Source organism: Hydra viridissima, unplaced genomic scaffold (genome assembly GCF_058129835.1).
Source record: "Hydra viridissima isolate aposymbiotic clone 2 unplaced genomic scaffold, HvirCarnegie_v1 scaffold_8, whole genome shotgun sequence".
Classification (NCBI taxonomy): Eukaryota; Metazoa; Cnidaria; class Hydrozoa; order Anthoathecata; family Hydridae; genus Hydra; species Hydra viridissima.
Genome location: NW_028324307.1, coordinates 14,420,390 through 14,448,378, shown reverse-complemented (window position 1 = coordinate 14,448,378; position 27,989 = coordinate 14,420,390). Strand labels below are relative to the sequence as shown.

At 29.2% G+C, this 27,989-nt stretch overlaps 2 protein-coding genes and 1 pseudogene across 2 annotated transcripts; 1 reads left to right on the top strand and 2 right to left on the bottom strand.

The window, feature by feature from the left end:
* Window positions 1–91: 91 nt before the first annotated feature.
* Window positions 92–15,060, bottom strand: LOC145195067 (uncharacterized). Its single transcript, XM_090096138.1, has 13 exons — window positions 14,681–15,060; window positions 14,298–14,357; window positions 12,710–12,814; window positions 8,699–9,073; window positions 8,138–8,214; window positions 7,845–8,029; window positions 7,511–7,569; window positions 7,302–7,414; window positions 3,434–3,555; window positions 3,303–3,349; window positions 2,407–3,086; window positions 861–1,134; window positions 92–735 (listed from the first exon to the last, which is right to left on the bottom strand). The coding sequence occupies exons 1-13, from the start codon at window positions 14,808–14,810 to the stop codon at window positions 437–439; spliced, it is 2,526 nt and encodes an 841-aa protein (XP_089952264.1). The 5' UTR covers window positions 14,811–15,060; the 3' UTR covers window positions 92–436.
* A 7,318-nt stretch (window positions 15,061–22,378) lies between these two features.
* LOC149885257 (large ribosomal subunit protein eL29-like) lies at window positions 22,379–25,354 on the top strand. The gene is made up of 4 exons (XM_090096585.1): window positions 22,379–22,464; window positions 22,751–22,803; window positions 25,057–25,121; window positions 25,246–25,354. Exons 2-4 carry the CDS (start codon window positions 22,767–22,769, stop codon window positions 25,312–25,314), a joined length of 171 nt encoding a protein of 56 aa, XP_089952711.1. The 5' UTR covers window positions 22,379–22,464; window positions 22,751–22,766; the 3' UTR covers window positions 25,315–25,354.
* A 1,426-nt stretch (window positions 25,355–26,780) lies between these two features.
* LOC149885256 (uncharacterized) lies at window positions 26,781–27,663 on the bottom strand (annotated as a pseudogene).
* Between the last annotated feature and the right edge of the window lie 326 nt (window positions 27,664–27,989).

The window sequence follows — 27,989 nt, the reverse complement described above, 5'->3', positions numbered from 1 at the left end:
AAGATAGAGAAGTTTAACAATGAGAGGAGGGGAAAAAAAATCTTACACCGGCCATAAACTAACCGTGCTGAAAATCCGTCATGTAAAACACTTTTATTACGAGACATGCTTTTTCGATGAAAGGACCTTTTGACTGGCCAAAAAATATATACATATTATACAATTCCCTGTGTATACTTCACCACGCCAATGAAATCCGTGAATTCTTAGAGGAGGACACCTCTTTCATAGAAAAAAATTGTAAAAAAACGGAGCATTTATTTTTTTTAAAAATTTAAACTTTTTAGTAAAAAAAACCAAAAAAAAACAAAAACTAATCATTATCTCTAAAAGAATGAGGAAATGAGAGTGAAGCTTCCGAATCGCTCAATTAAAAGCAAATTATTATTTATAACAATCAAGATAAATCTTGGACAACCGAAATAAGGTATTCCAGCTAGCTTATATGCCCATTAGATGAAGAGCCATGACTAATAAATTGGAGACTGGCTTGACCAACAGTAGGAGAAGGGTATTGAGCTAATGTCTGTGCAGAAGATAACTTGGGTAAAATTTGTGGTTGGTAGCCGTGTTGTATATATTGTTGCGACTGAGCTTTTTGCTTCAATAGGTGAGTGGTTTGCAAGTTGTCATTCGATGAAGGTTGTCTTGAAGGAGCAGCGTTTAATGTGTTTATATTGCTTTGAGAATTTTGTAAAATTTGTGTAACGGATGATATAGAAGGAATTGACGAATCTATAAGATTTAACGTAAACTTAAGCCAATTCAAGTTACGAAACTTTATATTAATAATGAAAAAGTAGCGAGAAAATAAGCGTCAACCACTAACTCAACCACAAAGGGTAGATGCTTACACTCACCTTTTTTTTCCACCTGCTGCACAATAAGTTTATGCAAAAGTTTATTATCATCGTCTATAGTACTGTTCGTTCTTTTAAAAGTAGCTGTTTTATGATCTGTTATGGTCTCTCTCAACTCGACATTTCCCCACGACGAAAGACCTTGCAAGCTCAACGAATAAGGCAAGCTCACATTAGGAGGATGCTGATCAACAATATTACAATCTAACGAATATTTCTTTAAAGATTGGCTTAACCCATTTTGTACCGCTGATAAGTTGGCATCTGCTAGTGTCTAATACAAAAAAAAAAATTAAATTGGGTTTAATCATGAGAATAAATAAGACAAAATGTTTAATCATGAGAATAAACAAGACAAAATGTTTAATCATGAGAATAAACAAGACAAAATGTTTAACTTCGTAAGGAAATCGAACCAAAAATAAGAAAGTTATTGTGTAGTTTGAGGTTGCTCTGCTTCCGAGTATTAAAATTTCTTTAAGAAGTTGGACGAAAATGTAACAAGTATTAATACTACAGCAGCAATAAATGCGATAACCGAGAACAAAATGTTTTATATACAGATTGCGTCACAAAAAATCACAATTGTTTTTGAAGAGCGTTTGTATCGGAAAAAAAAAAAGTTATTACAATTTTTTTCCTTTCTTTTCAATGAAAAACGTGTAAAAAATTATCGAAAAAAATTTTATTGCATAATATAATCCTATTTCTTAGAATTGAAACCAAGAATCTTTTGAAAAAAGGAAAAAAGAAGAAATAGTTACTTTGTTCAACATGGAAATGGCCTTTTCACGTAAGTTAAGGAAGTTAGACCTTTTCTGAAAATAATTTGAAGAGTCAAAAATGTTTTAAAAGAACAAGGACATATTAATTGAAGCCAAGATTACGAAGCCTTCAGTTGTCAGACCCAAGCTAGTCAAAATCCGGGTTAATAAGGGTTCTTATCAATGAAAAGGATGGCAAATGACAAGGATGGTAAAAGGATTTGTTTAAAGCAAAAATGAGAAGTGTTGTCAGAAAGAACATTGGTGTAAGGTCATTGGACAGAACCAAAAAGACTGGAAAATTCCAAAAAGCTCCTTCATGTTGAAGATAAAAACACCAACTATGTTGTTTTCAGACAAAAATTATTTCACTGCTGATCCAGCCAGCAACAACCGAACTGATCGTTTTATCACCAAGGACAGCCAAGGTCCATGGTTTTCGGACACATTGCCTCTTAAGGAGAAAAGATGCCACCTGTTATTTTTAAGCCAGACTTGAGAATGGGCTCTAAAGAGTATCTAGACAATGTTTTGAAGTCTTATGTCTTTCCTTGGGTTGTTGCAACCTTCCCTGACTCACATGAACTTCAAATTACTGAAAAATGCATCTGGCCATCCTCTTCGCCTGATTTAAAACCCTTTATTTTTCCAGATTAAAAACATCTTTATAGTTGTATTCTGGAAAAAATTTGATGTGGTGAACGATTTTGAAAAAATTTAAAAATTTTCATTTTTTTGCGACGCAATCGGTGTTTATGAACCTTAAATACATTTTTACTTACTTGCTTATGTGTAAGACCTAATGAAGAGACTGTATTAACTAGCGGTTTAGGTTGATTAATCAAGTCATTTATTTGGGAAGCAATACTGTAAACTCTCTGATTAGAGCTACTCGGCAAAACAGCAGTGGGTAAAGATACTAACATGCCTTGAGTTATGGTCACATTTGGGGCAGGCATTTCCATAGAATTTGGAGAAAATAAATTTTCAATAGAGTTCTGCAGAACAAGACCTTTGTTTTGAGATGCTGGAATATTTTCTAGGTTCTTTGTCATGACAAAACCAACAGAACTTAGTGTAACATTACTGCCGATTTGTGCATTAGCAGATTTTGAGCGTCGATTATAAATGTGATCAATAGCAGGAGTGTGCATAAACGCAACGCTAGCAGACTGTTTATTTAGATAAGGAAGATTAGTGACCGGCTTAGAGAAATTCGTCTGGCTATCCAATAAAACGTTTAAAGTCACTTGATTTTCTAATGAATGAGTCTCTACCGTAGGTACTTCTGAAGAATGCCGTCTTTTTGCGGAAACTGAGTAACTTAATGAGTCAGCAATAATCCCCGTTTGAACATCGTTGTGAGATAATTGTCTTTTAGTACCGTTTGCTCTATTTGCTTTGTTTTTCTGTTTATGAAATATTCCTTTCTGTATGGGATCGTGAATAACAGAAGTAATTCCTACAAAATTACATTAAACTAGTTTTAGATTATAATAACTTTTCAAAGTTATAAAAATTTTGAAAAGTTTGCTTATTAACTGGTAATATAATTTTTTTTTTCTTCTGAACTCTCTAATTTAATAAACGATAAATTAATTCGCATCATCAACAAACAATTAAATTTAATAACGCTAAAAACCGAAAGTCGAAACCAGAAACTTAAAAAATGAAATACCTTCTTGCTTTATTTTTGCGGGGTCTTTTAGATTGAAATTCGCACAACTAAAAATGAAGCGACTGAAATTATTCAAACCGTATGGGATCTTTTGATACTGTTTTGAAGAAAAGTTTAAAACACAAGAATACCTTGCTGAAGAAGAGGTTTTAAGTTGGTCAATCAGAGAAGTTGCAGCATAATAAATATGATCATTGCGACGTGAAAAGAAGCGACAATTTAAATTAGTTTTTCGAGATCCGAAGGAATTTATCTAAACAATTTTGAATAATTCTTTTTTTTTTCATTTTTATCATTAGTGTAACAACTAAAAAAAACGTGAACCTGGACGAAATCCAGAAAAAGGATTTGATTTTATTAGAAGCGTTATTTCACGTATTTTATAAATTGTTTAAGAAAAATTAGTTACACAAATTTTTGTCAACTTTGTGGATGTGTCAGTAGCCAATCAATTTTTAAAAATCAAATTTAAAAAAATCAGAAGGTATTGTAACAAATTTTGGGCAAAATATGGTAACGTTGCCACATTTAGATTTTCTCCTATTTATGTGAGAGTAAATTATTTAACATTAAAACTAAGCATGGAATTCTCGAAACTATTTTTGTTTCGATACGTTACGAAACGAGACTCGTAACGGAACTCTTCTCGAAATGTGTTTGAGTTACGAGAGTAAAGTATTTAAACTTTCGGGAAATTTATTTCGATCGGGTCCCGGTTGTTACGAGAATCATTACGAGAATGGTTTCGAGTTTCCCGAAACTCATTTTTCCCAAATTTTCATTGTCTCATTACGAGAATTATTTGTGTTTCGGGATATTTCGGGATATTTCGAGTTATTTCGAGTTCCAGAAATGATTTGCAAAAAATTTGATTAACCAGTAAATCAGTTGAAGTACACATTTTTGTTTTCTTTTTTTAAAAAACACAATTAAAGGTTGAAAATATCAATTTAAAGTCTTTTATTATATTACTTATCAAGACTAAGGTTAGGACTATTGTAATTGTAATTGTAAAAATTAAATACAATTACACATTACAAAACAATAATTTTGTATTGTAATATTACAGAAACAATAACAAAATTTTACTTTGGTATTGTATTGTTGTGATGAAAAACAATTACAATAAGTATTGTATTGTTTTTCTTCTAACAATGCAATAAAATTCGAGAACTATTGTATTGTTTTAATGAAATAAAATTACAATAAAAATTGTATTGTTTTGATGAAAACAATTACAATAACTATTGTAGTGTATTAAATTACATTAAAGTAGAAAAGCTAACGTATTTTAACGTATTTATATTCATCAGTTTTTTGTTAATTTTTTAAAAAGTAAATGTACTATGTATAATTTAAATAATGTAATTTTTTAAAATTTTATTACACTGTTTCAATGGTCGAGCGGTCTGAGGTATGTGTCCCGTTATTAGAAAGTCGTGAGTTCGATCCCGAACAATCTATGACGTTTCGCGATTTGACTATTTCTTTAACTTCATCGCTTCTTCAAACTACGTCACATTGCAAAAGCAAACCATCCTCAAAGCAAATTATGACCATTGAAACATTTTTTATTATTATTTTTTTTATTTTCTCGATATGTATCGAAATTCAGCTGTCGCGCTCGTCAAATGTCCTAAAAATGCGTACTTCAACTGATTAACTGGTTAATCAAATTTTTTGCAAATCATTTCTGGAACTCGAAATAACTCGAAATAACCCGAAATATCCCGAAACACAAATAATTCTCGTAATGAGACAATGAAAATTTGGGAAAAATAAGTTTCGGGAAACTCGAAACCATTCTCGTAATGATTCTCGTAACAACCGGGAATTTCCCGTAACGTAACGAAATGTTACGAGAAATTAGTTGATTTTTCGAAATCGCTCTCGTAACTGATCGAAACCTCTCGTATCGTAACGTAACAATTTTCTCGATTGATTTTTCCCGAAACGTTTCGAGAATCCCTAGCTTAATTAAAACAAAATGGCACATATAGAAATCTAACCGATTTGCCGTCTTTTGCAGAGAGTTCACTGAAGAAACAAAAATTTCTCAAAAGTAAATTTTCAACCAATCAAACGTTTTGAATGCACTTAAAAAGAGTCATAGCAACTCTGAAAAAATAGATACTTAAGAGTCATAGCAACTCTGAAAAATAGATACTTAAGAATATTTCTTAGTTTGGTAACACAAATATAAGTGAAAAGTCTTCGGAATATTTCTCCTGGAATTAAATTTCGGTTGCTTTCAGTTTAAGTTTCATCTGGCAAAAATTAAAAGCATTTGGATCACTCAGGAAAAATAACCTATAAAAGGAGTCTTCTTCAAATTTGTAAAAAAAAAAAAAAAAAAAAAAGAAAAATGAAAAATGATTGGTTTTCTACTGTTGAACACCTTTAGAATAATTACATCAATTTGAATGCTAGTGAATCTATGCATCATTCTAAATGTTATTAACTATTACAATGGAAAGTATGTTAAATTGATGAAAGTATGAACTAGTTTTACCAAGATCAGAATCATCATAATAGATCAGTAGACTTAAAAAGCTCAATTAAAGTTACTACAGGCAGATAGTTCTAACACTATAATTAAATACGTTTTTAAGGAAATATCTTGACTTTGAAATAATGTGTATTAAATAAGTCTAAAAAATAAAAACAGAAAATAAATGTAGAGCACTGTTGGTTAAACCGTAAAATTAAATAAAACAAATAAATATTAATAAATAATAAATTCAGTTATAAAGTAAAAAAAAAATTGGCATTTTGTCTGATCTGTTAATTTACATTATTCTTATCTTTTCTTCAGACCAACTGCATCAAGTGGTCTGAAAATAAATAAATAAGAATAATGTAATATAAATAATCATAATGAGGAAACTAAAATGTCACAAAACTTTGAGAAACTTGCAGTTAGTTTGAAGACACAATGATACAAATGACAACATCTGACATACATCCAAAAAAGATTGAGTCTGCAAACTTAGATGTCAAAGCTTAATCAATAAATAAAAAAATAAAAAAAAATTAGAACTTCAATATGGTAAAGACTTTCCTTGTACAAATCTAAAAATCATCTGTTTCAAAAATACATCAAATTTCATAACTAAAAAGACTAACAAGCAAAAAGAACAAGAAACAAAACGAACAAAGTTTAAGGCTTCAACATCAAATATAAGTTTGTGAAACTCAGATATTCAAAACTATTATGGGAGCTTAACTCTTCACTGAACCATATGATTGGTGATAGAGAAAAAAAAAAAAACATGAAAAACTTTGTCGCAACAATGAAGCTTTTACAAATAATGAATTGAACTTCAAATAACTGGTTAACATAAAATGCTTTACTTATTAAGCTAGTTTTAAATTTGAAAATTACTTATGTTTATACTTGTATTCAATTGTAAAACTCAATTGTAACAAATTTAATTGTACATCCAACTTTAATTTGATGCTACAGGGCACCCAATTGGGTTTATTTATAATATTGAAAAAATGTATAATTAACAGACCACTCCCTCCCCAATTTTTTGTTAATAAAATTTAAAAAGTTAATTTGCAACTGACACAGTGAGATAAAGTAATTACTTTTGAATTCATAGTAAACAAATAAAAAACTTAGAAATTAAAAAACCTTTGGTCAAGCACATTTTAGGTAGACATTTTTTCTTGCTTAAAAGTACATAATATTAAAAATTACTCTGCCTCACAACCTGTTGTTGACCATAATTGAGAATTTAGAACTTAAGTGTTTTTGGTTTGTTCTTATTAGCAGGAAAAAAGTTTTTTTTACACTATGTAAAGTATATAATATTATGCTTCTAATAAAAAAAAAACACTCCTTTTTACAAACTTTGTCCAGTTTCACTCTCATGTAGACATCATTTTAAGCATACTTTAGATTTCTTAAAAAACAATCCACTGATTGTTAAGTATTAATAACAACCTTTTATGTATTCAATTTATGCTAATGAAGCTTAAAAAAATCCATACTTTAATTGGTCTTGGGTGATATAATAAAGTTGGTAGATTTGATGAGCCTATAACTTCGTCAGAAATGTCATCTGATTGCTTTGTGAAAGGTGAAAGTTGGTTATGAAAATTTGCTAAATAAGAAAAGGCTTATTAGCTAAAGCAAATGTGCCACAGGGTTTTTTTTTTTTAATTCAAGTAAAAAGATAATCCATTAAAAAGGGTCATACTTTTTGGAGATTTGAGATTGGATCCAGGCAATTCTTTTTCTCTACTAGCAATATTCAATCTGGGAAAAAAGAAAATATTGTTTTAAAAAAAGATGTTTTTATCAAAATATACCATAACATGTCTCATGATCTAATCACCTAACAAAATAATTTTTATAACAAATTAATACCAACAATATTTATCAAACTTACAACATGCTCTAAAATTATCTCAAAATACTTTTTATATAAAGAGTTAGAAAAAATAATTTGTGTACTTTTACACTAAATATTAAAACATTTAAAATAATAATTTAAAGAACAAAGAAATAAAATGATTCAAAGAAAAACTTACACAGAGCCACTTGAGTGTATAGACTTATCAAAACTATAAGGTGAATTCATAGGAGTATTATTACGACTATTTGATGAAACATTCTCTTGCGCTTTTAAAGCAACTCGTGCTCGATGTTCTGCCAACAGAATATCAAAATGTTTTGACCTACCTGGTACTTGTCGACGCAGAGATAAGGTGTGTGTCTGTAAAAGTGAAATTTGTAATTGAAAAAAAAACTTCTAGTTAAATTATGAATCTTAATACAAGATATAGATAAGTTTACAGAAAATTTGCATTACATGTCAACTTACTTTGCAAGTGAGAGAGCGTGTACAGTTTTTTTCCTGATCAGCAATCCATACACCACAATGTTTATCTGCATCATATTCTGAAAAACAAATCATTTATGAACATCTAAACAATTATTACATATCATTGAAAACTTTAATTAATGATGGGAGTTAACAACTGCTATAAGCTGTTAATAGCTCATGATGTTTAGATTAGATTTTTTATTCAAAACAACACTAAAACAAAGCTGTTTGTAACTTTTGACCAGAAAACCTTTTTACCCCCATTTTTTTAAAATCAAAGTTATTTTAAACACTTTCTTCAAAATAGTAAAGAACTCTACTTGCTTTGATAATGAAAAGGAATTTCAGAAAACGAAAATAGCTTTAGAAAGGCCTGGTGAACACTAACCTTTTTATTTTACAAAAAAGAAACCATTATGAGAAAATATCAGATTTCTTCAGGAGACAAAACATCATTTATAAAACCATGCAGATAAAAAAGAAGATCCCTTTAACAATAAAAATCTGGAATTATTGATTTATAATTTTTACTGGAATACAAATATTCAAACTCCAAACCTTTAATATGAACACTTTTCTTGGTTTTTAATGAAATACAAGGTGATGTTACAGGACTTATCAACTTGCTCTTGCTTGCCTCACATTTTTTGAGAGTAATTTTTGGTAGCTTTAGCTTATCAGTAGGATTTATAAAGTGAGGAATGGTGAGAGGAACTTCTTCAATTTTGACATTTTCTTCATTTGGATCAATTTCTTCAATACGAATGCATGTTTTGCTGTTTTTATTCATTAACTTGACAGGTTTTATAAAATTTGAGGTGTTGGTTTCAGAGACTGCTGAATTAAGATCATTTGTAGATAAATGTGCATGAGGAACATAACATTTTGGTGAAACAGGTTTCACAGAGCTGAGAAACTTTATATGTTTGAGTTCTATAAATAAAATCATAAGATTACAACTTATTTTAAAAAAAAAACCTTTAAAAAGCACCAATAATAAAGATATTTTTAGCTTCTTACCTCTTTCTTAATCCTCTAAAAAACGAAGTGTTGATTTGATTTAATGTCAATCAACATTGATTTTGTGTTGATATTTGATATCAGCAGAAATAAACTATAAATGGATCTTATTTTAACAGCAATTTTATCAACAATGAACCAATGTTTACTTCTAAACACTGTATGTCCATTGATTTACTTTTGAGACCTTTAAAAAAAAACTATTGGTTGAATCTACGTGCCATTTACTTAAACCAATGGACAACTAATATAAAGCTACCCTTTGGAAAGTTTCATAAGATTTTTGTCTGGATGTCTTAAATGTTGATGGTGAAAGATATTAGCAAGGACAAATTTAAAAGTTATATTTAAAATTATGGTACTCAATGAGCGTAAGCTTTTTCTTGTATCAAAAATATTTGAATTGACAAATTTGAATCATTATATTTACCTCAGAGGGTGATTAAAATACTTTAAGATAAATTGTCAAATGCATTTTTGTTGTACCATGAATTAAGTGTTTGAACACGTTACCAATAAGATATATTCTCAATAATTTGCATCAATAAAAGAATTGTTCAAATGTTAAATTAAAAATTTTATTTTCAGAACATAGTTAGAAAGTTAAACGAGTGCAAATAAAAATATACTTTCATCTGCATTCAACTGCTCTTTTACTGTACTATTAATCTTAAACAAAATTTCAAAGAAGATTTCAAAGAAAATTTAAAAGAAAACTAATCAAGATGTAAGACATGTACCAGAAAAAATCTGCGCGGACATTATAAAGGATATTTATCTAACTATTGTATTTCGATATTGAATGTTATGTATAATTTGAAAGTACAAATATTAATATTTTTAAATTTCATTTAAGAAAGTTTGTAAAGTTTTGTACGTGAGAACGCACACACTTTGCGTTTTACACTCGACATCAGCTTTTGCACAGTCTTCGGCTGGACTTTCTTGGTAGCTCTCATCCATTTATTTTTGAAGTCTTTAATGTTTTTGGCTTCTTTTAGATTGAACCTTAGTTTTCTTTTGACAAGAGCCCATTATCTTTCGATAGAACGTAGTTCGGGACAATTTGGTGGATTGCAGTGTTTTTCAACAAAATCTACTTTGAAAGACGTTTCTTGAGGCATTCTTTTATGTATATTTTGGTGTTAATTGTTCCCGTAGTCACAAAACAAGAGCTTCTTTCACCACATTTACAAATTGCTTGCCAAACTAAGAATTTTTTAGCGAATTTTTGCATTCCAATGCATTTATATTTGGAATTCAGTTTCTTGCAATTAATTGCTAAATAATATTGGTGTCCTGGAAGAGATCGGAAATATGCAGCACAATAAGTTTCATTGTCAATAATCAAACAAGATTTTTTAGCACATAATTTTTTATAGAGCAGCTTTGAACATCGAATTGCAACATTTTCTTGCTTTTCTTCACGACGAGGAACTTTTTTCTTTTTATAAGATTTATAACCACAATTTCTCTTTACTCTTTGTATAGTGGAAGCACTTGTCTTAAATTTATTCGCTAATGTTCGAACAGAAAACTCCGGTTTTCTGTCTAAGGTATCTTTTACCTTTTTACCAAGATCTCGTCTAACAAAACATTTTTTTCTTCCACTTCCTGATTTTCTTCTGATTGTACCAGTGTCCTTAAATCGTTTCACAATGCTCTGCACTGTTCTCAAAGCAATCTGCAGCTCTTTAGAAATTGTTTTGTTTGATACACCAGGATTTTCAACGAGAAAATGCAAAATATTTTCTCGCTTTTTATCTTGATTTGATGACATTTCAATTAAAGCTAATTGTTTTAAAAACAGAGTTGTTTAAATTTTGAACAACATTAATACAATCACATTTTAAAACAATTAGCTATTTTAAATGATGTACGGTTTCCGTAAACACCACATCAGAACACGCACAGATTTTTTCTGGTACATGTCTTAATAGCTGTAAAGATCATTCATCTATAGATAGAAATTTCTTATAATAGTCTCTTTCAAAATTAGAAGTAAACAAGATTAAAATGCCAAAATGTGACAAAAGCCTATAAAAGAGACGATATATGAAATAAAAAAGATATACTGAAAAAAATAAAATACTCGAAGAGTGAAACATTGTCGGACAAGAGAAAAGTGAGACTTGATCTTCAACCATTAAAGATATTTCTGATGTATCTAATGATGCGTACAGTGATATTAATGTCTTCAATCGCCTCAACAAGAAATGAAATTGAAGTTTATTTAAACAAACCCGAATCAAGTTGTAGTGATGCTAATGACATTGCAAATGTATATAGCTTGTACTGAAATATTGATCCTCAAACTTCAACAAAAACTTTTTAATGAGTAGTCATTAAAATACTGCATAGAAGTTGATGGTTTAAGTCCACTTTTAAATCCCTTTGGCATATTTGTTTCATTTCTACCAACGATGTAGACAAACATTACAAAAATCTCTTCGAAAAGTTGAAGTGGTTGAAGTGTTAGTGGAGGTGATTATATGTCTTGTTACTATGAATGTAATTCAATACTTTATGTCTTTACTAGTTGATATTGAGGAAAAGCTTAATACAATTGTAAATATTGATGGTGCATCTACATACAATTGTAAAAAAATTTCAATTTTGCCTATTTTATTTAAAATTGAGCAAAAAGGACCATGTTGTTGCAATTTGGTATGGTCAGGGAAAACCAGCATGTTTGAATGAGTACATTAAAGATTTTATTCTTGAAATGAATGAGTTGCAAACTAATGGATATAAACAGCTGTACATGACTATTAAAGCTTTTATTTGTGATTCGTCTGCAAGAGCATTTAAAAATGCATTATAGGGCATAGTGGGTATCATAGCTGTGGATAAAGGCTGTTGGCACACAAAAGCATGATGTCAAATTATTGGAAACAACTGATTCTTTTCATATTGATATGGCTTTTAAAAGTAATACATATACACAAAATATTCAAATTTTTAATCAAATTTTTGACAGCAGATCATTATGAAATCAATGTTAACAAGAAACATCTAATCAAACTAGAATCAACACTACATTTTTTTAAAGGGAAGTACAAAGTATTAAAGAAAATATTTGTCCCAATTTAATGCTCATGGGTAAATTCTTTAAACTTCTCTAAGATTTTCAGAATGAAATGCGCCTAAATAGTGAAACAATCAGATGTCATTAAAATAAGGAAGCGATTTGCTTATCTGAAAAACAAATGGAGCAATATTTAGTTAAGCTATCTTAATAGCTGATAAATTTGCACACACTTTTACTTAATGTAAATTTCAAAAAGGGAAAAAGTTATGTGAGAAAAATTAGGTAAAAAAAAGAGTATAATTTTAGTGATAAAGTTTTTTTCCATAAATACTTAAGGTAAAAATCTTATAGAACTTGGTTTAACTTAAGGTATAGAACTTGGTTTAATTTTGGCTTTTATTTCAGAAGCTAAATTCAGCAAATTAGCTTGATAGTAGTAAAGGCTCCATATATATCCATCTTAGAAATAAATATAACTGAGCATCAAGTTTTTAAACTTTAAATCTTAAAATTCTCACCATAATGTCTTTGTAAGGATGATACCATAATCAACTTTTGACATTGCTTGCATACAGATAAATGAAAGCCAGCTTGGGAAGGACAGTATCCAAACTTGCTTGAATCTAGTTTTACAGGTATAAAAATAATTAAATGGTTGCAGTAAATAAAAATGAAGATGATGAAAAAGTCTAAATACTTCAAGACTGGATATCATGTAAAAAAAATCTTAAGCTATTAGCTGTTTTAGAGTAAAACAATAAAACAAGATAGTTAAGTAAAAGACTATTTATCAAAAAGTTGATCAATTTTTTTACTTTACAGAGTTTTAATAAACAATGGTAAAATCAAGATTAGGTTTTCATCATCTCCTAAAATCCAACAAGAGATAAAGATAGGATAATTTATTGTAAAGATCATAATAATATCTCAACAATAATTCAGCATAAACTTTTTCTTAACTCAATAATAAAATACTGAATACACACTATTCTCTAGACTGACTGCCAGGTTGATACATCATGGAATACAATCTTTGTAAGAATTTTTTTTTTGCATATGCTTTTAAAAACATCAAAAAACATGAATGGATGTGTACATAACTTCAAGGAGTAAAAAAACATAAACATGATAAAGACGTGTTATGATAACATGATGTCATACAAATTATTGAGTTTAAGAAATTAAAAGCTTCTCTCACAAAGATAAACCTCAACATTTCTTTTCATTATTAACATGAAAATTTTCAATATTTTTCTTCAATTTTTTAACTTTTGATATGAAAATTAAAGTTAATTTAAAGAAATTAAATCACAAGGATTTGGGAATTTTACAATGGTCCAATCCTTATATGTATTGATAAATAAAGATCCTTACATGTAATGATATATAAAGATTAGGTCTTGATTATTTGTAATACTAGCATTATACTTAGTGTCATAAAACTAAAGTTACTTTGTAACTACAGCAGGCCTCTGAAAATATAATTGAAAGATACCAGAGTGCCAGGATGCATATCAGCCCACTTACAAAAGCATTTTTAAAACCAATAATCAATAAATATGATGACAAATTTTCTTCAAGCAAAATGATCCTGTAAGTGATTTCTACTATCACTATCAATGTAAATACTTTTCAAAATTGATTTAAAAAGTGCATTTATGTATCTTTTTACATTATTGTTTTCAAGTTACTATCTATGTTAATACTATCTATTTTAGAAAAAAAAAACAATTAAAATATTGGTTTTTTGATATTTTAGCTTCCTTATCAAAATTAAGAAACTTTTTGTAAAAAACTATTTAGTTTTTATTAAGAGCATATCTCAATTTACTAACTGGAGAATTTTTATACCATTATCTATATACAATTTACTAACTGGAGCACTGTTGGACTTTTTATACCATTATGTATATACAATAATAGGATAAAAAGGATGACTGCATAATAATCAACTAATTACAAAACTGATATAATTTTTTTTTTTCAAAAAAAAAAAAAAAAAAAGCAAAACCTTAACGTTAGACATCCTTTTTAAAAAATCAAGCCTAAATAAATATATTAAAAATAATTAGTGAAAAATTTTCCATAAAAATTCTGAAAATTCACCTTCAATATGAAGTCGGGTGGTCTCAGCTGATTTGCCCAGCTTTACAACCACTGCTTCTTCTAAAATAAAATTTGGATAAATTTTATTATAGTATTTCTTAAAGAAATTGAATTGGTTATTAAATATCTTTTTTACTCACACACTTTATTATAGTTTATTTATTTAATGGAATAAATATGATTGAATTGTTTAACAGATAAGTGAGAACAGTAATTGATATAATTAATGGAACTTTTTTTTTTTTCAAATGTAACTTTGTAAATTTTATGACCACAGGAAATGTCAACATTAAATTTTTTTAAATTGAAATGTATGTATATTACTATACTCTATAAATATTTACATAGCTAGAAGTTAATTAAGGATACATGGGGATTTCTACCTGACTCCTCAAATACTGTATTTTCAGCAAAAAGATTCCAGCTGGTCCCTGAACTTAGACCAAATTTCCCAAACTTTTCTGTCATTATAATTCTTTGGATTTGAAATTTATTATATACTGGCACAATCATGCATGCATATAAGTCTTCCAGCTACTATTTTATGTATAGCTAGCTAGTTAGCTGCATTTATTGGAATTAGAATTTAATTCATTCCTTATCTAATAATATTTAAGTAGAGAGAATCAATAGGAAAAGATTTAACTGCTTTTACTACATTGTTTTTTATTTCAAGGATTTATCTATCGGAGTTCAGGCAGGATGCCACTATCTGTCTTTTTTATGACCGATTCAGACATTAAGTTGCTAAGGTAAGATTTACACTTAAAAATAGCGTTACAATCAGTTACAGTCTGCGACCAAATTATTCATACCCCTTATTTAAAAATACGTCATAGCAATAAAAAAAAAACCAATTGATTTAAATAATTTCACCAAATTACAAAAAAAAAAAAGAAAAAAGAAAACCATAAAAACAACTATTAATAATATAAACTAAAATACTTGCAAAATTAAATATTTTTTCTAAGAAAACTAGAAATTTTTAGAAAACCATGAAATTTGGAAGCGTCTGAAGTATTCAAAATTTTATCCATTTATCCCAATTTTTTATTTTCTACTTATACTAATATTTAGTATAAACTCCTTGGGCACCAATTCCTGCTTGCAAACGACGAGGAGTACTATGAAATAGGCTTTGTAAACAGTTTTTAGCAATACTTTGTCAAGCTACCTCCAAAGCTAAAAAGAAATTTTGTTTGTTGGTACTCTGTTCATCCCTGTTAACTTTTCATCCAAATTATACCAAATATTATCAACTTGATTGATATCCGGGCTTTGAAAAGACTAAGCCTACAATTTCATTTTCTTCGAAACATACTTTGGCAATCTTACTGCCTTCTTTCGGATGATTGTCTTTAACTAAATTAAATGAGTTGTCTTTAATTAAATGAATGGATTGCATAAAATAAATTGATGGATTGCAGAAGATTGTTTCGCAAAGTATTTACATATCCAACTCCAGTTAATTTTTCTTAAATTTGAATCTGTTACCAACTTCATTATAACAGAAACAGCCCCAAACATGAACCTTACCACCTCCGTGTTTGATGATGGCTTTTAAAGTTTTTTTTCCTAACGGTTTTCTTTTTCTTTTCCTTGCATTTGGTCCTTTTTTGGAACTGTTTAGTTTAGATTTACTTTCATCAGACCATATAACTGATTTCCAAAAATCTAATGGATTTAAAAAGTACTTTTTTTGCAAAGAAAACAAAGGTTGTTTTTTTCTCTCACACTCGTGTTTCTTCTTTTATGTTGTTGAGCAAAGTTTAATAATAAGTCCATGAAAGTGATTTCGGGTATTGAAAAACTGCTAAGAAATATAATAAAATGAAGGCAACGGTACAATATATATATATATATATATATATATATATATATATATATATATATATATATATATATATATATATATATATATATATATATATATATATATATATATAAAATTTATGATCAGGCGCTTGAATGTAAAATCTAAGCATCGTAATGAATGTAAAATCTAAGCATCGTAACTTGTAATGGAATGAAGAAATTCAAATTTTATTGAAAACATAATCGTGCAAAAGTTTATAAACATTTCCATACCCCATTAAGAAAATTAAAATTTCATTAAGAAAAATGTATTTATGTTAAAATTAACTTATTGGATATAATATTTAACTTAACTTGAATTTAAAATATAATGGGAAAATCAAAGAAATCGTCAAGAGAAAAGAAAAATTAAGTAATACGTGCTGTAGAGAAGAGGGTTCCTTATAAGCAAATTTCTGAGCAGGTGGCTAAATCAACAATTAGCGTGCAAGTTAAGAGATATAAAGACAAAAAGACACTTGAAAACAAGCATCGTTCAGGCAGGCCAAAAATAGCTACAGAACATCAAGATAGATCTTTGGTAAGAAAATCAGGACAAGATTCCCGCAAAAGTGCTGTCGAATTAAACAGCATTTTGAGCAATAAATATGTTATTAAGTACAGCGTAGATACTACAAAATGTCTCCTGCGTCAGCATAATTTGTTTGGTCATCGTTCTGCAAAGAAATCATTAATATTATTAAATAATCGCTCAGCCCAAACGAAATTTGCAAAAGATCATATGAATTAGACTACAAAGGAATGGTCAAAAGTCTTATTCAGTGACGAATTAGTTTTGTATGTTTGGTAGCAATGGTATCAAGTACATGAGACGTCTGAAAGATGAAAGACTTGCTCCTAAGTATTAAATTCCAACAGTTAAACCTGGTGAGCAAATAATGGTTTGGGATCTTTCAGTCGTGATTCAATGGTCCACTTCATCGCATCGATTATATTTAGATGTAATCGATGTTATGAAGTGGATCAATAGAATCAAGACTGAAAGTAAATCAATGCATCAATTATATTTAGATATAATCAAGAATGTTATGCTGCCAAATGGAAAAGAGAAAATGCCTCGTGCTTGGATTTTCCAGCAAGACAACGATCTAAAGCACTGAGCAAATTCTATCAAAAATTTTTTCAATTTGAAAAAAATTCTTATTTCGGACTGAACTTCTCAAAACCCAAATTTAAATCCAGCAGAACATCTCTAGGAATATTTTGATCGTCAATTGAAAGGCAAAAAATCGACTAATAAAAGTGATTTATTCCAGGTGCTTTGGGATTGTTGGGCAAATATCCCCATGTTCTTATAAACTTTTGCACGCTACTGTACTCATACAAAAAAATTATAATCATAATTAAGCACAAAGATCCCAAAATTACAACAGATGGGCCATAAATGTAAAAAAGGTTTTTTAACTTTAAAATTGTTAATTTTTTATATGTAGGGAATAAAGAATATTTATAGTGTAAGTTTTCAATTTTAAACTAAATTTGTTTAAATTAGCTCAGAAAAAATAACTTTAAAAAATTGAAAACATATGCTGAGTTTTTACTTTTACAAGGTGACATGGATATATTATATCATTAGATCCTGGAGTCTGTAACTGTTCAACCATTTCCTATGGATCTCAAAGAGTGATTCATTTATTTAAGCCCTCATCTGTCTTAGGGAGGCCTTTTGTCTTTATTGGAAACCTTCTTCTTTTTCTTTTCAGGTATTTTTGCCTTCGAGGGCACAGTTCCAAACAACATTCTAGCATGATGTTCTTGACGGGGTAGCAGGTCTATCCTCAGCATGGACTACCAGTAGTTGTGTTTCTCAGACTCATCAGCAAAAGCTTGTTGTGGTTTCTGATCCTCCTCTACAGTAATTTCCTCATCACAGGCTAGTTTAATTCCCTCAAGAATAAATATTTAAAATAAGTGCATTATTACTTTGTATAATTTTGGTTAAAAAACAGCTCCCAAAACAAAGAAAAAATAATTGTAAGAAAGCACATTTTTAATGAATTTATATTTATTGCGGTATAAATACCGATGCTTACTAATGTCTAAACCAATTATGCATGTTATTTGGAGTCAACAATAGGAAGAGATTTACATTGAATAAGTTTAATTATACTTCCAAATTTTAACACAAAATAGCTGAAACATTGACTTTGTTCAACTTTTAAGTCCATTTTTAAGTTAAATTTAACTTAAAGCTTAAAAAATATTTTAGGTAAAGAAGTACTAGTGTAAAAATGAAATATAGCTTTTTATTTGCATCAGTCTCGCTTTGCATTTCACTACATTTAACTAATCCTTTTATGGCTTTTTACACCTTTTTTTTCAAAGCCATTGAACGATATATTCTATTTTTAAGTTCTTTATTGAGGCGGTAGTTTTATATAAACTTCAAACTAGTTTACTCATGTTAATTCTAGTTCCTGCATCTACAGCATTTTACAGCAACAGCATCAGCAGTATCTACTGGACTGTTTCCAAAGTATTTGCCAATACATACAAATTAAGCTAACCAATCAGAGTTGCTGTTTTATGACAGATAGCGATGTGAACAACATGGTGGCTTTTACACCGCTTGTTGCACTGTTTTGATTGTTTATGGTGTTAAAAAACACAGTAAGTATATCTGATTAGTTTTGTAAAACGACCTAGAAAGTGAAAAGCTTGTTGGCAGGCATGGAGGAAATCTATCACTAGACAGAAAAAAATTGATGCAAATGTTAGAGAAAAACATTTTTCTGTTGTTACTTGAATTACTTTTGTGGCGACTAATAATTTAGCAAACGCTGAAATATTGATGTTCCATGCGGAATTCTGGAAAAATGAAGGTTTTCAAAAACACTTCAAAGCATGTCTTCTAGAGATAATTCTTCAAACTTATCACCATGAATCATGAAAAATGTAACATGTAATATAATAAAGAACTGTTGTCTTTCCATGTTTTCGCTAACTGCTAAGAAGTATGGATTACAAATAGAATTGCTTTTTAATTGAGACCATAATTTTTAAACGTCAGTTGATCTTTTGAAGAAAAGGAGAAAAACTAAGAAACTGTTACTGTGGTAATGTTACTGTGCTGCCATCAGACGAAAATTTTTCTGATCTTGGGAAAACTAAATAAATATGTAATACATATTAGGATTTCCTTTAGATTAATAGGAAAGAGTGTTCAAAATATCAGTTTCATAATCTTCCTAAATGTTTTTAGTTTTTTTAGGGCAATTTTTAGAGCAAATGAGGAGTTCGCTAAATTAAATGCTAAATGATGCGGTTTGTAAGTATTTCTTTTTGGAGCCTTGATCAGTGGCGTACACAGGAGAATACAGGAGAGATTAAAGTGTTAGTCATTAATGCATTACTTATTTTATCAGTATACTGTACGATGACGAATATTTAGCACCTTTAGTTACAAATCGCGCAGCTCCAAATACGGTTACCACAATTCATGCCAATAATGTGGAAACTGAAATGGCTGTTGCACATTTGTTGACTGAAATGCAAGATGAAAAAAAAAAAAAGCGAACCAAAGAATTACTTGAAATATAAAACAAAAGCAGCTTCGCGTCTTCTTTTTGAATAAAATCTGATGATAATGTTAAAAAAAAAAAAAAATTGTTATCTTGTAAACTTTAAAATGTTAACAAAAATCTAGGACTATTACTCGTGCAAACCATAAGAAAAAACTGAAGGTCTATTAGTTTATAAAAGTTGGCTGATGATTTTTCATTCTATATGTAGAATATAGAACATTTGCTTAAAATTAAAAAAGCGTATCGGCCTCAACTTTTTCATACAGTTTACACTAGTAATAGGTCTGAGTTTTAGCCGTGTGGAAGTCTTATATAAACTTTTATGTGACTTGAAGAGTCACATTAATTTAAAAGAATAAAATTGAACTGTATTTTTTTATGAATATATTTATATATTCTTAAAGCCAGATTATTCTTCTATAATTTTGTGATTAATATTTTAGAATTATATTAGGTTTTTTTAAAATTCAAAATATATTGCTTCGGTGATTTATGTACCCCCATCAACTTTATTATTTATTTATTTTTATTATTTATTTGTTTTTACATTGCTTTATGCAAAAATTTAAAAATCTAAAAATTGTTGCGTCACAAAATTTGATGCCCGCCACCCCCTCTCACCGTAAAAAATCATCACAAAACACAGTGGGAGAAATTTTGAAAAACTTTGCTAAAAGTCGAAAAATTAGTGGAATTACATAAAAATTTGTATTAATATATTAGAGTTGCAATATTCGTTATGGCAGATCCGAAATGGAGGAATTATATTAAGTTATTTCAGACATTTAGTTTCAATGCGACATTTAAATTAGACAAGTTAATGTGGCAAATTACCGTAGAAATTATTACCAGGTTTGCTGTTGAAATGTGTAATTTAAATCATTAATTATACTTGAAGTATGGCCTGTTTCTGAAGCCCGAAGACTTATTTGAGTTGTAAGTGCTAACTAGGATGAACTGAACATAAAACGCATTTCGTCAGTTTTTCAGCGCTTCAATCGTTCGCTTGCTTAATCAAAATTTAAAGATGGTCAACTCATTACACTAGAGATTTTTTTTTCTCTTCTTTTTGTGCTCGGAAAATCTGAAAAAATTTAGCTGTTTATTACATATAAAAAATTTGAAAACATTAATAGAAATATTTATTGAAGCTTGAGTCATTTTTTCAACAATGTCATTTTTATTCGATTACTGTCTTAAATTTAATTTTGTCAAGACTTTCTTAAGTTTTTTCCTTGCATATGGAACCTGGAAACAAATTTGTCTTCTTGCACACAACTGTAATTTTGAAATATCAAACTGGTTATGTAAATCTGAAGATAACTTGTTTTTCAAAATTTTAAAAGTTTCCAGAAAAGTAATTTGCAAAGAATCTGCTTGTAACCTTGAAATCTAAAGATATTGAACTGAAAAAACCAAAAATACATTAAAGTTTTACAAAATTATTGAAGTTAAACAAAATTTAACCCATGCATTTCAAGGGGAAATGTAAAAATATATGCAAGTAATATATGAAAGTAAAAGTATAATATCCTTAAAGATATCCTTAAAATTTTACGAAAATCTATTGACTGTTTTAAAAAAAGTTTGCCATTTTGGGTGCTCTTCTAAATATTTCGTTGTTTTATTATATTGTACAAATCAGCTTTCTAAAAAAAACCGTATATCTAAGTCTATATGAAGTTCCACTGATTATTTTGAAAAAAAAACCAACTCCATTTTCTTGAATAGAAAAAAAGACTTTATGAAGAAATATGTAGAAAATGTGCTTTTTTTTTCTTTATAAATCAATAGAATTGACTTTTATGAATAATATCCAAAAAATAACTATCTGGAATCTCATAGGCTCACAATTTCTTTGTTGCTTAAAGATTATGTTCAAGGAAAAAAAATTTTGTTAAATGCATTTTTGACATCTACTTTCACATTTTTTTTTTCATTTTTACTAAAAAACTATATGTTTGCACCTTGAAGAGTATCACCCATAATATTTCTTTCAATAATGATAACTAAATTTTCTGTAAACAATACTTTTTTGAGCACGTAGTTTCATTGTCTGTAAAATCACAAAACACAGGTTTTAAATAACAGATTTTTATCTGTGTGGATATAGCTACTTATAAAATTTTAAAAATTTTCTCTTGAGGAATAAATTGTATGCAACTTCTGTGGGGAATTATTTTAACTTTCCCTAAGACACTAACGAATCACTGTTTTCTTTATGAACTCGATATTATTTTTCCCATATGACTGCGAATCATACCATTTTACAAACTCTATTCCTTTTTATATAGTTTTACAATCGCATCATTTTAACATATTAAATACATTAACACCTTACATGCATTTACACCTACATACATTAACACCTTACACATATTAATACGCTAATAGCATCTTGAAGACGTTATTCACGACACTTCACTTGTCCACTTTACTGGTACAGTTTCACTTACGCTACGCAACTTCTGTAAGCTATTGATGCGTTCTACTTTAATTTTCACCCCTAGTTCTTATTCCATTTTATGTAAAAATAGAAAATTACATTTATATGAACCTGCATACCTTTAAAATTTTAAATTGGGCTCAACGATTTAAGTTCGTAAAGTAAGAGTTTAGAAAGATTCTTGGAAAAGTTTGATTTCTGGTTTTAAAATACTTTACGGAATAAGTTTTATTCTCAAAATGCATTAAAATTTAGGTCTACTTCATTCTGCAAATTACGATAACTTTTCTTTTTCACTGCCATTTAATTTTGAACGAGAAAGGTAATGATTACCCTTTCAATACTCATTGGTTATCTTACTCTATCTCTAGTATCTTGATAATTTAAATGAAAATGTTTTGACCTCATTGAAACACACAGTCATAGCTACTTGCACAATTATCATTTTTGTGTTTTTTCTCTAATATTAAAATGAAATCTTTTTACTTAAACAATTTTATCGGTGATCATTTACTGCACTATTTCAAACTCTAAAAAGCTATATGCACATTTAGAATACTTCGATTGTATAAGGTATATCTTGACAGTATTAAAATTTTTTTTTTTAGTGTTTGATTATTAATCATGGCCAAATCCAAGAATCACACCGCTCATAATCAAAGTAAGTGAATGCTGTATCTGGTGTAATTCAAGTGTTTGATCTCTAATTTTTTAATTTGAAGAAAGAAACACTCTTGGCAAGTGTTACTGAAGTAAAAAATGTTTTTTTAAAATGCGAAATTTAGTGTCGAATAGTTTGAATTACTTAAGATGCAGTTACTTCTTTAAAATAAATTCTTAATGTTAAGATCAGCATGTTGAACTATAGAAAAAAGGACACAAAAAATTTTTAAGTTATTGGAACTGTTATTTTAGTTTAAAACTTAAATTTTTTTTTATTTTCTGAGACAAAATTTTCAAAATGATTGTATTAAAAACTAACTCAGTTCTTTACTTTTTTTACATCTTCACATTTTTTACAATTTTCTCAAGGTGAAGTTAACTTATACTAAATTAACTGATACAAAATTTAAATATAATTTCAAATTCTGGGGTTTCGTGTTATGAATCTACAAGGAAATTAATCTGATATGATTATCTTACATTTTTTGTTCAACAGCTAATGCTTCATATTGAATTAAATTATATTCCAGTATTTAACCCCTGGTGACTTTGTTTGCTGCAAAGTAAACATAAGCAGTAATAGTGCAAATAAGAGTTTAATGAACATAAAATTATTACAGAATAATAAGCAATACATTTATTTTTTACTTTCATTACTGAAATAATGCTTATTTGCCATTATATTATACTGCATTGATTTTTTTGTATACATGTTTGGACAAATTTTTGTAAATTTCTCTTAAGAATATATTCTTTTTTGCAGTTAATCTTCATTTTCAGCTTCTCAATTGCCTTCATACAATGTGTATTTAAGGATGGACTGGAAATTCTTAATCAGCTGTAATTCTGGAACACAAGCTGGATTATCAACTTCAATAACTTTAAATACTTTTTTCATCCAGAAAATTGGTCACACTCCTGGCATAGTGCAAAGAGGCTAAGTCAGGCCAAATTGCATAATTACCATTGCTGTAATGTTTGTCAGCAAAAGCAATCAATCTTTTAACAATGAATTCATTTTTATACACTGTCTGGTTAATTGTTAGTCCTGCAGGAATGATAAATGATTAAGATATTCCAAAAGTGGGTATGCCAATCCTCACAACAATTTTTCTTTTCAAATTTGCTTTTGGTCTTATATTTTTTAATTTTTGATGCATTTTTTGGTTCATCTGAGTAAAAATCCAGCATTAAACTTTTTATTTGTGTAATAAAATTTAAAATCTAACTCATCAATGATAAATTCATGATTTCTGGATTTGCAACAAATGATTCCACACTTCAGCTACAAACTCCCCTGACTCTTGAACAGTGTGATCAGGAATTTGCTTTTTATGCAATCATACAAATTCAAATTTGATTGAAAACGCAACCATGCTAAAGTCTGTAAACAGTTCCATGCCCATTAAGAAAATCAAAATCTCATTAAGAAAAATGTATTTATATTAAAATTAATTTACTGGAGATAATATTTAATGTAAATTGAATTTAAAAAATAAATTTGTTTTGAAGCCTTTAAGGAAAAACTTGCATTTGAATTTATTCACAATTTTTCTTGTTGAAGTTCCAGGCTGGTTGTTCGATTCCTAGCAGTCATTAGTTTAGTTTTTTAGTCTGATCCAGGCAAACAAAACATGTGTTTATTGTTTATTTACTCTGCCAAGTAATACTGTATGGTTCTTTAGGGTTGCCTAGAGGCAACAAAGCACTATGATGTCCTTAGTTTTAGTGTTAAAATGCAAATCATAATAGTTGAACAATTGTTCAATTGAATTAGCTTCATTTTACAGTAACTCTAACAATTAATGTAATTAAACCAAATTTTTCAGTGAAAGAAAACTAATTCTTTAAAAACAAACAATAAAGAAATTGAGGACTGGATAATTACAAATTTAATAAGCTTTCGCTGCTCAAAAATTGTACCAAGTTTTTGTTAACAAGGGTTCTCAACTGCAGTTTGATCTGTTGGATAAAATTTAAGAAATCTATCTGCTGAGATAGTATTTGTAGCTAAGTTTAAATTGGAACAATTCAAGTTTAAAGTATCAGGGTTTAAAAAAGTTTCATTAAAAAAGAAGCTAACACAAGCTGTTAGTCTCCTCAAAAAATCTCTACTACTTGAAATGCTGTTTCTATCCTTTACATGATTTACAAATGAAAAAATACCTATTTTTTAGAAGCCAATATATCAGTCTGGAGAATATTTATGTGCTTGATTTTTGGTGTTAAATGTCATTTCTTTATATTTTAGCAAGGAAAGCTCATCGAAATGGTATTAAAAAACCTTTGAGGAACAAATATCCTTCATTAAAAGGGGTGAGAATTTTTTAGATTTTTTATTTTGTACATTTTATAATTTAATTTGTATAATTTGTGATTTTTTATTTTAAATTATAATGATTTTTGTTGTTGTTATTTTAATTACAAACCTTTGTTTTAGGTCGACCCAAAATTCTTACGCAACCTTCGGTTTGCCAAAAAACACAATAAGAAATCTGTGGCAAAGTAGTCATGTAAATTGGTGTATAAAATAAAGTGCTTGGATACTAGTTTTTGTTACCTTAATAGATCTGACCTTTTTAGGGGGTTCTAAAAAAAAAAAAAAAAAACAAACTAACAAAGTATGAACTTGAGATAAGAAAGTATGAAGTTGCACTTATTATCAAATAAGTCTTAAAATGCATAAGAGGTATAAAAAAGAATTTGCTCCTTAACTGGTTCTTAAAGTATTCAGTAGCAAAATAAGTATTTTCTAGTAGTTTGCCATTTTCTGTATGCTTGTTCTATAGCAATTAAATAGCTCCTTTGAAATCTTCAGACGAGACGTTTTTCAAAGGGTATCAAATTTTGTGACAACAACTAGTTTTTTAAAGTATTGCAAAAAAAACAGGAATAAAAAAGGGGAGAACCACTATAAATAATGAAATTGTTCTTAAATAATTTGAGCTTTTAAAATGATTGAATGTTCTTTAAAGGAAAATGAACTATGGATTGATTATTAATTGATCAAAAGGACTAATTTTAAATCCTTTAAGATTTTTAGTGTGGTTTACGGGTGTCCCACTCTTAACTTGACCAAAAAAAATTCGAATGCACCCTCTCAATCATCCTTATTTGATCCCAGGATACATCGAAAAAATTTTTAGGTCTCCAAGTCAAGGAGTTCCAGTACAAGGTTTTTATCATATGCGAGGTTCCATGGAATTATTCGCCACCCCCCCTACCTTTCGGTGCCCCTAACTTATGAGTGGAATAGTAGAAAATTGTCCAATTTACATTTATTTTTGTTCTGAAAAAAATATCTTTGTCATTTACAACAACAAAAAAATAACTTGTCATTTACAACAAATACAAATAAAGTCAAAAATCACATTAAAATTACATAGAATCACTTTTTTTCATGTCTTTTCCAACCTCTTTTCGGTTTTTTTGCACAACATGGTATCCTGTAGAAGACTTTCTTCATGACTTTCAGCCACAAAAATCTTGCACAAGCTTTATATGGCGCTCAGCCCTGTCATTTACTACTGCTAGATTCTCCATCTTATGTTGAAAATAGAGTTATTCTTTATCCATGTGTTGATTACTCCCGTAGTTATCCCGTAGGTATGTGAAGAGCAGCCAGGAGTCCTTAGTGGTAAAGTCGGACAAAGCTGGCATAGGAACCACATGAATTGGAGGTTGAGGTTGTTCCCGTTCAAAATCATCAGGTTGCGGACAATTGAAACCTAGCAGCTTCTGAGTTAGTCCAGCTCTTTCCTTCAGTTCTAAATGTCTATTTTCTATTGAAAGAATAACTAGCTGTGGGGTCTGGTACCAACTATGATGGACCAGGCTTGCATGGAGCAGCTTTCCCAGGGGACCATACTTGGATATATGTAGCTTATTACTCATCATTTCATAAGCCAGCTTAAAAGCATCCAAATCATGTGATGGAGCCTGGGCCGCCAGAGGAGGCTTTAAAAAGTATGCTCCTTAAAATGTGACAATAAAGTCAGTTGACAGTTCGAGGATATCTTTCTCACTATTATTCAACTTTAAATTTATCTTTGAAGTCAGCTGCATTGTAAGCAAGAATAGACAATCAGCCATGAACCTTGCTTGATGGTGGGCACCTGGTTGTTTGAACTGGAAAACAGGTACATAGCCACCAAGGTAAATGACTATTAGCTCACAAAGAACTTTATAATCTCCCCTTTGAAAGCAATCTTGTTTTAGGGCTGTTATGCAGAAGTTCTTAGTATCTAATACCCTTCTATGAAAATCAGTACCTACCATATACTCCTCTCTTTCATAACTGAAAAACAGCAACTGATCAACATTATTTGCCCTTTCTCTTATTTCTGGCCAGATTTTTTGAAAATCTTTATATATTGCACGTGATGGAGATTTTGTTGAACCTTGAATATAATCCAAATATAATCAATTTTCAAAAGATACAAAATGTTATAATTTTGCAACAGCTTAGTGCAACAAACTTTTAAAATATGTTATCAAAATATTTACCTACAGAGCAGCCAAAGCACAGGTCTTTTAAGCACATGATCCACCAAGAACTTAATTGTCCCCTTGTATTTTCCAGTATTAGAGGCCGTTATATCTGCACTACAACCAATGATCTGGTCAGTGAGCTCATAATACTCAAATATGTTCTGAATAGCTATAGCCTGATCCTGCCCTTTTGATGACTCAGTTTCTAGAACTCCTAGCAAGAAATCTAAGGGTTCATTGACCTAAGTGGATGATATACTGAGAGCAAGCCTTTCTACAGTTTCAGACATTTTTTGGTCAGTTCGATAGTGTTTGACCAGTTTTGTATCAAAATGAATGACGACCTTTAAACCCCGAACTTTGTCCAGATTTTCTTCTCTCACTTTTCTAGCTTCATTTTCAATCACAATTTTTTTGTTTCTATGTAGACTACTCTTTGATACAGGAACTGAAGTGAAGTTTCAGCTCAAACACTGACTTTGTACTTAGTCAAGAAAGGAACCCACTTGTCAAGAACATCATTCATTGAAAGCTCCATGTAAACTCTCTCTTCACTGATCTTTTTTTTTTTTTGGCAAGGCTCAAATTCACTGTCAGTAACTTAATATTTTTTGTCTTTGCTTGCTTGTCTTTATTTTCGTCATCTTTTTAAGATGTCTGTTTTATAAACAGGAAAAACACAGTTTGCTTCTT